This window comes from Anopheles aquasalis, chromosome 2 (assembly GCF_943734665.1).
Source record: "Anopheles aquasalis chromosome 2, idAnoAquaMG_Q_19, whole genome shotgun sequence".
NCBI classification, from domain to species: Eukaryota; Metazoa; Arthropoda; class Insecta; order Diptera; family Culicidae; genus Anopheles; species Anopheles aquasalis.
The window spans coordinates 42,831,219-42,842,500 of record NC_064877.1 but is presented as its reverse complement, the minus strand read 5'-3'; the positions used below and the strand labels follow the sequence as shown (position 1 = coordinate 42,842,500).

General features: G+C 50.4%; 1 protein-coding gene across 1 annotated transcript; it reads left to right on the top strand.

The window, feature by feature from the left end:
* Positions 1–3,665: 3,665 nt before the first annotated feature.
* LOC126569830 (mitochondrial pyruvate carrier 1) lies at positions 3,666–5,444 on the top strand. The gene is made up of 3 exons (XM_050227211.1): positions 3,666–3,854; positions 3,967–4,154; positions 4,220–5,444. Exons 2-3 carry the CDS (start codon positions 3,986–3,988, stop codon positions 4,405–4,407), a joined length of 357 nt encoding a protein of 118 aa, XP_050083168.1. The 5' UTR covers positions 3,666–3,854; positions 3,967–3,985; the 3' UTR covers positions 4,408–5,444.
* Positions 5,445–11,282: the final 5,838 nt, after the last annotated feature.

The window sequence follows — 11,282 nt, the reverse complement described above, 5'->3', positions numbered from 1 at the left end:
GCACACGGGGAAGATAATTCGAATGGGGTGAAAATGTACCGAGTTTGAGATCATCGTACCACTGCAGGGAAGGAGGGAGGGAAAGGGTTCATCTTCGCTGCAAACACCACACCCTGCACCCTACGTCTTGCAGCTTACGTGTATCCTGCAGGACACTAGGGATGAGCGAAAGGGCCGATGGGGAAGATTTTAAAGGGAAAGCGAGAGCCATTCGCGCACATATACACATCGCGGATCTTCGCGGAGATCGAAAGCGAAACGGCAAGAAGAACAGCCTTTACAGCATTTCCCGGTTTTATGTCGAAAAAGGAGGAATGGAATATCGCCTGAAGGAAGCTCCTTCTGGTGTTGCTCCTCTTCTCGATGGCCACTTTTTTTTTTCGCTCACCAGCGGAAGTTGCCTGCTGGACGAAGAAGTGTCGTCACCGGGAAGCGAAGCGTGAAAAGCTGCATCGGTGAAGAATCTGGGCGGAGCACAGACCGGCAGACCGGCAGACTGATCGACCGACCGACGGACCGGTGGTCGGTCAGACAGATACCAGCACACGTGATCGTGATGCAGAGGGGCACTCGCTGGTGACCTGTTTCCGTTTTCCGCTCCGTTCCGCACACGCTCTAGGACCTGGACAAACCGCACACAGCCCGCGGGATCGGATGGCAGGACCAGGGCCAGAGTGAATGCCAGTGGGTTCGTTTCCCCGGAATTTCCCACCACACACGTCCATTCTACACTTCCACTCCATTCGAATGGTTCCGGTGCGGTGGGCTCAGGGGAAAGATTGTAGCGAAGAAATAAGGCAAAACCAGATAACACGCGGTGGATGGAAATTATAGAGACAAAAAAAAGGAAGGATTCTGCTTCTGTCGCTTCTTCCTCTTCTTCTACTTCTTGATCCTCAGAACAGAACCAGTAGAGCGTAGAATTGTGTGCCCTCGGAGGCGATGCGGCTAGGAATAGGTTGGATGAACCATTGAGAGCGCTGCATATTTGTTTTAGCTGTCCCGGTATTTGCCCTTGCTCTTTTCCCAACCACCGGCATGCCGATCGTCTTACACATTCCCGTGGACATGTAGGCTTGCTGGGAGTGTTTGCGACACTCCTGGCATGGGGAAGCCCTAGAGCCTCTGGTCATTTTTGACCGGTTTGTGGCGTTAGGTTACTCGTGCGGTGATTCCGCAGCGAAGGGTAAGCGGTGAGTGCATACCATGTTGATGACGATGAGTAATTGGAGGTAATAGAAGTTAGAGCACACCAATCTGATGGTGACGGTTAATTTGGTTCAGGTCGGAAAACCGTCGAAGATATGGGAGCATGTTCAATTGTTGGCTTCTACATCCAGCAAAGCTCACCAGCAGGAAGCTATTTAAAACCAGTTATGACCAAGATAATCAAATTTGGTCGAAGGTCCCGAAACGGGGTCATGCAAAGGTTCCCATTCTCAAATACCTACCAAGTACCATTGGTTTGCGCTGGGTCAAACTGACACTGTGACGCACAAGTGGCTGCTAAATTGAAGGACCAAGAATAGCAGTATGAAAAAATACCCAAGGATACCCAAGCATAACCGAGGAACCAGTTCCTGCTCCGTTGCAAAGCGTCTTCGCGTCACGGTGAAAAGGATTCGTCGTCGTCGTCGTTGCCGTCGTCCTGATCGTATCCGCCAGTTCCTTGTGGTGTTGTCCCTCTTTTGCGACCCCGTCCGGTGCCTGACCGGTGTTCTTTTGTTTGCGCATCACATAGCAGCGTGTGACCCGATCGACCGGTCGGCCGGCCATCGCTGGCCATCATCACTGGTCAGTGTCGTGATCTCATTCTTTGCCGCGGGTCAGGCGGTGGCCCCGGAACTGGCCGGCACTGTGCAGAGTACTTCAGGAATCATCTTTCCACGGGTGGGGGGGGGGGGGGGGGCATCTTTTTGGATTTGGGTTGGTCTGAAGTTGTTGTTCTGAGGTGGATGGAAAGGACCCGTGGCCTGAATGAATGCAGTGCATCTTCTTGTGACCAGATCGACCGACAAAAACGGTGATGGCCGAGTTGCGTTGGTCAATCAGAAGCAAACAAGCAAGAGAACGGAGAGTGAATGAGAGAGAGAGAGAGAGAGAGAGAGAGAGAGAGAGAGAGAGAGAGAGAGAGAGAGAGAGAGAGCGAGAGAGGAAAAAAAAAACACATTTTCTCATGCCCGGCTGTATGCAACGGCAGTCGCAAAAGGAGCTATAAATCATATCCTAAGCTTTGCAAAACTCTCCACGCGCAAGGAGACGCGCACCACCGAAAGAGAGATTGGTGGAAAAAGATGGTAAGAACAATGGCCGAAAGAGTTGGCCAGGACCCGGCCATATAGGCCCTGTGGTGACACACCGGCTAGCGCGAATAGAGCGAGGGGGAAACGGACGACGACGGCAGCGGCGCATCCTGCCGATCTGCGTTTGACCATAAAAGCAAAGGAAAGAGGACAAAAATTTATTCATTTCCTATTTGTATAAAGTCTTATGCGATTGAACAAAACAAATCTTTCCGCTCCTGCTGCTGCCGCTGCTGCTGATGATGACAATTTGAATGACGATTTTCTGCACAACTGCCAAGGTTTTCTGCAGGGCGTGAGTTCAGGCTGGTCAGGAGTAGCTTGAGTAGCTGCAGCTTGAGATAAGTGTTAGTGTGCGTTATCGGATCAAGTAGATGTTAGTCACAATGGAGTTTTGGATTTTTCCTGTTCAACAGATGCAGCGGAAGTTATAGGATCTTTCAAAAGCTGGTTACAAAAGTGCAACAAGAGAATGCACTTTCATAACTCATTTTTATAAAATGTTTAGAAAGCTAAACGAATTTATTAATGGTTGGTTGTAGCTCGTAAGTCATGAGTTGGTAGGTCACAAATGCTTTTTGATTGGCCGAAGCCGAACAAATCTGATTTTGGTGACGAAAATTAATGATTAAGCGACGAATGCAGAAAGGTGTAGAATGGCTACAAATCAGAAGAGAATTCTTCATTAAACAATGGATCACCACGAGGAAATGCCTGTTCCCTCTACTGTTTATACTCTATCTTCCTCTATCTTTCTAATATATACGGCTCCGTCCGTAAGATATCAACTAAAAAAAAAAAAAAAAAAAAAAAAAATGGATCACCACGGGAATGAAGATAGATAGCCAAGTGGAGTTGCGCTAGAAGACGACTGTTGGAAGAAGTAGATGGATGAAGGTGTCTTCATGATCCTATATCTTGATCTGTTGGTTAGCTGCAGAGGGTTTACCAAATCCGAATAAGCAATCCTTATACGTGCTCGTTGTTGTCTGTTGTTCTTATCACATGAACAGCACACCGATGGCTTAGATTCTAAGCGCTGCAGGAACATATGAGACGGCGGAAGTATGTAAAATAGAGCATGAATGCTAATTAAGCCGGCATGAGGTTCAGTAGACCCGGCACGAGATCTATAATCATTCATTTAAAGAGTTGTTCATTTGAAGACCAACTTGTTCGTGTATTTTTCGCCGTTCGCAGTTTAGCGGTTGATTTCAATTTCAAAGGCCCGCCCGATCAAAATCGCAAGAAAATGATTTACTTCAGGCCTGTTTTCAAGTGAATTATGGTTTTTTACCCCTGACTGTCAAAAACTATCAAAAATCCACTCAAAATTGTTTTAATTTAATTGGTTTCTGGTTATTTAATTTACCTTGTTGTAAACAGACACGGACGGAAACAGGTGGGACATCCCGTGAATCCTTTCCGTTTATCGCAGGGTCCTTCCGCCAACCCCAGTGCCCATCCGTTCCTTCTACCCTTCCCGGAGAACCACAGAGTCCTGTGCCGATCGCGGTTGTCGTCATCACTTTGATTCGCACCGGCCAGAAGGCAAGCGTTAATCGGAATCAAACGAGTTACGCAAGAGCCTAATCGTTTGATTCACCTTTATCACAATCATCAATCAAGAGCGTTTCAATCTCAATTGTGCTCGTTTCATCAGGAACACACCGGCAGCAACGATGGCAGCGATGGGACGAAAGCTGTTGAACAACCTTAAGAGCAAGGAGTTCCGGGAGTACCTAATGAGCACGCACTTTTGGGGACCGGTGGCCAACTGGGGGATCCCGATCGCCGCTCTTGGAGATCTGCAAAAGAATCCCAAAATCATCTCTGGCACGATGACGACCGGTACTTGGTTTGCTTGTTTCACCGATCGATTCCATTTGAATATTGTTATTTTCCTTTCTTTATAGCTCTTTGCCTGTACTCGCTCATCTTTATGCGCTTCGCCTGGAAGGTACAGCCGAGGAATATGCTGCTGTTCGCGTGCCATGTGACAAACTTTACCGCCCAAAGTGTTCAGGGGGCACGTTTTATCGAGTATCATCATCTCGGTGGCAAGGCACGGCTGGAGAAAGAGCAGAGTCAGCAGGCAGCCTAAACTACGAATTTTGTACCAAGTACCTAGTAGCAACATCACACTACACCAAGCTCGAATTGCGATTAGTTCAGGAGCTATAAAACAGCAATCGGATCGAAGATTTACATGTTTGTGCAGCGTCATGAAGACTCATTTACCATAGAGTGCTGTAGGTTAAGCTAAACAGCGAACTTTAGGTGGGGAACAGATTAGCACGGGTACAATCGGTGCGGAAGATTGCGACGAAACTAAGCTGCTCAGAAAGTTAACGAATCTACTCACAACACATACTGCAACAACGTACCGTGAGGAGGGTACAATATGATACGATGCAGGAGATGCAGGGAAAATGGTGCTAAAATGCCCCACATCATGGTTGGGGGAAGGATTAGACTCTAAGATCTGGAAAGTCAGGAAACACTGTACCTGTCGGAAACTACCATTCGGTGTGAGCATATTCGGGTTTAGATATAGAGATTTTCTTCTTGTGTACGCCACTGCCTGTGCCCACAGCAGTGCTATCACTGCTTCTGATAGAGTGTAGCTTTTAGATGAATTTTGATCAACATTTTTGCACGCGACATAGTCTCAAACGCACCAACTTTATAGCCGATTTAGAGCACTTAACGTAGAGTACATAGAATTATACACAACGCACACGGTACTGACGAACAAGGACTGAAATTCCCCCCCCTTCCCGAATCATGAAATGTCCCGTTCTTCCCAAGCATTCGTGTTCCGCCGATGCCTAGAAATCGTATCGCAAATTGAAACATACGAAAGACCAACGCAGAAGCACGATGTATTACGATGCTCCACGATGTAAAGTTCATCGGTATCGAATGTACTGTGCATTGTACAAGACCAAAATTCCTTCCATCGCGTTGGTTTCCGTCTCAGTTCCATCTCTCCAAACCGCCAACAAGAACAAACCACGCAGTGGTGATAAGTGTAAATCAGGTAACCACCACCAGATTAAGAATATCGCGTCGTTGTTTTGTCCCCGTTTACCAGATACTATTTGTTGACAATAAAGTGACTGGAGTTTCATTTTCGTATTTGCTTTCGGCCGCCTTGCTTGATCGTTTCGTTTGCGGATCGTTCACAACGATGCTGTTGGTTCTTTAGGTTATCACATCCGAAAAGGAAATTTGGTGCAATTATCACATCGGTAACAGCTGCTCTAATATACATGTCAACGTTTGCAGTTCGATAAAGCTTAGTTAACACCTCAGTGCATCAGTGTGGCCACCTCGCTACTGGGTGAATGTTATGGCCATTAGAGGTGCTAATTGGTAAACTGCATTCTCTGAGCTGAAATGATTTTGGAAAGTGTTTTTATTGCAAGGCCAGTGCTGTAACCATCACGGCTAGGGGTTTATGAGTCGTTTTAGCGCAACTGGTCTGTAGCGGTCGCGAGCATCGTTTATCGTTCAGAGAGAGAAGAACCAAAACTGCAAAAGTATTCGGTGCCAATCGCACCTTGAACCACGATGGAACTCGTACTCCAATCGGTAGTATAACCCGTCTTTAAGAAGATCCTCTAACCTTAGCTGAACCCCATGAAATAAGAAAAACACAAAAAGATGATCTCGTTTATTTGCTCTTGAACGTTAATATCTACTAGTTATTGGATCGTCATTATATTATCTACTACTTCGCATTCAGCCACAATCATCCACATTGTTGGTAGTGTTAAGCTAAGCTTATGTTGAAATGCAGCCAAACACCGCGCGAGCACGCGCGTGAATGGAGAGAGCTTATTGTTTGCCCAAAAAGCTTCCCTAACACACGCGATGGGCCGTTTATTTTGAATCGCGGTACCACACCATTGGCCACTTACGGAGCATTGTATGGTCACCGCTGTAAATTTGGCCGTGGCTGTATCCCTCGGTCGCGATTACGCGATACGCGGAGGCGGCAGCAAGTGAGCAGCAGCAGCCGGAGCCGGAGCCGGAGCCGGAGCCGGAGCCGGAGCCGGAGCCGGAGCCGGAGCCAGAGCCAGAGCACCGCAGCGCGAATCCTGCGAAAGAATAGGAAATAATGGAGCATTCTCGGGCAGCCAACTAACTCGTTGAATGAGCGAAATGGTTGCACATGCGCGCGTACACGGACGGAGCGGACGCGCCACGGGAGGCTGGAAGGAGTGTCACAGCCTCACGCGAAACCACCGTCCGTCCCGCCGTGTTGCGTGTTGATGGTGTTGGTGTGATAAGGAGCCGCTCCCAAGCGTGTGTACCGATACGGCGATACGGGGAGCGCACAGGATTCCGAACTCGGAAACTGACCCTTTTTGCGAGCAACCGAGCCACTCGGGTGTGTGGTTGTGTGTCCGCTGTGCCCAATTCGGAGCCAGTTCGCCACCGTTCGCTTTTTCGCCAGCAGCATCCTTCGGACGCCTTGAGGATTGACTTGCACGTTGGCGAATGGGTGTGTGCGCCCGCCTGTGCGATGGTACTAGTGTGTATCGAGGAGTGGCAACCCCTGGGTGGGCGGGGGGGTAGGGGGTGGATTGGATTTGGGGCGTTTTGGGTAGAGCCTGGCAGCAGCAGCAGCAGCAGCAGCACTGGCACAAGAGAGCAAACGAACCGTTCGGCCGTGCCAGAGTCGTCTGAGTGCCGAGTTAGTGTGGTCGAGCGAAGCAGGACTAGTAAGGACTCCTCGACCGCGGTCGGTAGTGTCGGTTAGTAGACAGCGCTCCCAAGCAGAGGAAGGGAGACGGGGCGGGGGGGGGGGGGGGGGGATGAAAGTGTATGTTTGGTGAAGTCGATGAACAAGAGAAAAGTGTTTCCCAATTTCTTGACTAAAAGTCTATGTCCAAAAGTGAATCGTGGTGTTGGCCAACTTCGAAAGAATCGAAGTCCGATAAGAGTTGGCAGACCACCAACAGGGCCCCCTCGGTACGGGATATGGGTGTCGTGCGAGTAATGCAGGCAAGAGAAAAACGAGCTTTTCCTGCGAGTGCGTGTGCGATCTGCGGCGTTGACGCGTGTGTGATGTGCATGGGTCGAGATGTGTAATTCCATGGCCAACAAAAATGGAATTGTAACGTGGTTTTTCCCGCAGCAAGCAAGTGAAACAACCCCACCCCAAAAACCTCTGGGCTCTGGGGTGCAAAAGCAGAAGCAGAACGTCCGTTTAACGCGAGCTGTGCAGTGTGTGCACACCACGGCATGGGCGGAGCCGCCGTGACTCTAGCGCCGCGACCGAGTGTTCGGAAAAGTGCTCGGAAAACGCGTCCTCCGTAGTCTCGGCCTCCGGTGACAACGGAACCACTTCCTACCGCAACTTCTCGAAGAACTACCGCCCGACCAGGAAAAGCCAGCGTTGTCCATTGTTCGAGCGGCCGTGAAGGCGAAGGAAGAAGCTGAACGAAAGCCCTTTTCTAGGCCAAACCCTGAACACGGACCGATGCAGTTGGGGTGGGCGAAGGGAGAGCGCGGGAGGGGTGAGATAGGGATGCTGATGATCACTCCATCGCTCCGAGACGGGCGTGTGCCGTGGCAAAACCGAGCGAGTACAGCATGAGTTTTGGGGTATGACCGAAAAGGACACTACACAGGACCCCGGAATGGTGGCCGGAACGGGATGGCGATGCCCATCCTTATGGCTCTATAGAGAGATAGCGAGCAAAAAGGCAGAGCTACAGACGAGAGAGAGAGAGACCGACGAGAGCTACAGTGAGTGCACTAACTGCGAGAGCGTTAGTGTTCGGCAGCACAAGGCTCCGCTCTATGGGATGGTCCGCAGCAGCGGCAGCAGCAGGATCGTTGTCGCAAGCGTCATGAGAAAGGTGCCACTGGCTACCAAATGGCGACGACAAAGCCCCATACGCTTTCGCGTGCAGTTTCACTAATTTGTGGTCAGCTCCATTTCGCATTCTGACCCGATGGCGAGCTGGGAATAAGACAGGAACTGCCCCGTCCCTGAGGCAACCGAGAAGGGTGGCGTACTACAGTGCTCAGTGCTGGTGCCGCAGTTGTGCGTGCGACTGGGTGTAGCCTCTCTGCTTTGGGTGGCTTTTTGTTGTTCTTTTTTCGGAGGACGGACAAGAAAAAAAAGAAGAAAGAAATGAATTGAAGCATCTCCTCTCACACTTGATTCTTGCCTATATTCCCTTGGGTCACCGGAGTGCCACGTTGGCATGCCCGATGGCTGCATCTTGGTGTGTATTATCTCTTCTTTGTTGGGGCTTTGAGATTTCGTTTTTCGTCTACCGTGCCATCTCGAGTTCTGTTCCCATGCCACCGGGTCGAAGGAGTGCGAGAAGATTGGGAACACACTTTGGTCCCTTGGGCGTGAAGTGTCGCCAAAGAGAACTCGACTACCTGGAGCTCCCGGTCACCGTGGTTGCTGTGGCAGTAACAGAACAGTCGCGGTTTACATTGACGTCCACTTAGCGACGCCTGCTACCGTTCACAAGTTATCAGTGATCGGACAGGTGATGGGTAAAAGGACAAAGAGGACCGCAGAAAATTGTCGGAAGAATGTTGGTTGGACAATGGTTTGCAGAACGTTATCTGGGAACATGAGAACACCAGGCTAGGATCAGCCACTTCAATGTGGTCTGTATATTATTTTACATCAACTTGCAATCGAGGATCAATGGAGGATCAATGGAGGTGCCTCTCATTCATGATCCTTGATCCAGTCCGTTTGCTGGTTATCTCGATACTCGTTTGTATCCACAAAACGGCTTGCGATTAAAAAGCGCTTTAGCCACCATTACCTAACAAGATGTTTGTGTTTTGTCAATCCCCTCATCCACGACCGGGGTCGAGGTTTATGTAATTCGACTCTACGCCCCAGAAACCGCCCGTTATCAGCCCGCATTAGCAGACTCCAATCCGATCAGCCAAGGTGTGAGCGCTGACACAGTGGCGCGGCACCGTTGATGCGACAGAAGGAGACCAGGCCAGGTCAGGCCAAGTGAAAGGACGGTTAACGGTGACTTCATCCCTCCACCCCTCGGTGCCATCGAGAGAGCGGGTGGTACCGTGCCCGTTGTCCGTATCCGCGTCCGTGTGTGAGTGTAGCGCGAGAGGTGACACGCCAAAAAACCAGAAATCCCAATTGGCAACGAAGCAAATTGCTGACAACTCCCTTTCATCTGTCAGCGTCGAGCGGCACGCGTGTGGTGCGGTGCGGTGCGGCGCGGTGTGAAGCTCAATAGAGTTCAAGTGTGTGCGGGCAAACAGGGACGTGTGACAGGACTGAGAAGGATAGTGATAGTGAAGGAGAGAGCGATAAGAAGAGAAAGACAAGGAGAGAAAAAGAGAGAGAGAGAAAGAGAGAGAGAGAGAGAAAGAGAGAGAGAGAGAGAGGGGCCAGTGAAGCTGCGCGTGAGAATCAAACAAACTCGCACATACACAATACGTATCCACACCCACAAACAAGCGAGAAAAAGGCATTCAAAAAGGACGTGTAGCAGTCGGCCAATGGAACTGCAAGACGATCGCACTGCTGCCAGGAGCAATCCCAAGGTGGCCGCACCGAAAAATGTGTCACGGACTGTGTACCTCCGCACCGCATCGCCTAATCCTCCCCCCCCCCCCCCCGCCACCATACTGTTTTCTAAAGAATGCTGCGTTCTGTGAGATGAGAGTTCTGCTTTACTGAACGGATCAAGGAGAAAGCGCCACAGAGCAAGAAAGAGAGAAAGAGAGCGAGAGAGAGAGAGCGTGTGCGAAAAAGACTGGCGCCTCCATCCGTCGGTGGTTCCCGAACCGAGATCACCGTAGAGGGAGCGGCCACCAGAGAGTGAAACAAAGATGGATTGTGGTTGTGCGCTCGGTTGCGACTCGGTTTTGTTTGTAGTGCCCCGGAGTGTATGATGTGTGCGCGCACGAGAGGCAGCATCATTGCTGCCTGCAACCCCGAAGCCTACTGTGTGCGTTCCCATGTGCGTGTGGTAGTGTGTACGCGTGTGCGCGCGTGTGTATGCGGTTGTGGTGGTTCATGTTGTGGGGCGCGGTGGTTTATGTCCGCGCCACCGTTTTGGCAAAACCCTTCGTGAAGATTGTTTTTTTTTTATTTCCCCCTTTTTTACCGACTCCTTTTGGGGCATTTCATCTTCCACGGCCAATGGTGGAGGTTCCGATGTCGTGGCCGGGGCCTCGTGGTGTGTGTTAGTGACAAAAATTTGGCCATGGCCAGTGCAGGACTGTTGGCCACCAGCACGAAGTTAACGCACTACAACCCCTCACATCAAGGCACACCCATAGCTCTGGGAGGAAACTGGGAGGGTACAGCTGGTGCTGGCGGGCGGTGATGGTGGCCACGGAGCCACGGGGCCACGGGGCGATGGAGGAAAAAGGGAGACGTCGACAACGACAAAGGAGTGTCTACGGCGATGGCGTTTTCGCACATCGTAAGAAGATTGCATAATTTTCCACCACTCCTGGTGGTGGGCGCGCCTGGTTCCGTCGTCCTTTCCTGCGGACGAGAGCAGAGCAGAGCAGAGCAGAAACTGAAGACGACTCATCATTTCTTCTTGCGATTCCGTATTTTTCCCCTTGGGGATGTCAGGCGGTTTTTCTGTTGATTTTCCGCTTCTGCTTCTTTGCCACTGGTTTGAGGTGAATGCTGTACGACTCTCTCCCTCTCTCTCTCTCTCTCTCTCTCTCTCTCTCTCTCTCTAGTACCACCAAGTCATCAGCACCGAAACAGAGCGGGAAGGAACAACTTTTGGAACAGCAGACACAGTTTGAACACTGCTCATCTGCTGTGCACGCGTGCCAAGTGATGCAAAAGTTTATAAGAAACGAACGAGCGGAAAGGGAGAGGAAAAGAGACCGAAGAGAAAGTGCCGCTGATGGGTGTTGTCCGTATCGCTACCGCGATTACAAGCCCGATCCGCCCGACAGCTAATCAATCGATCTCCTTTGCTAACGATA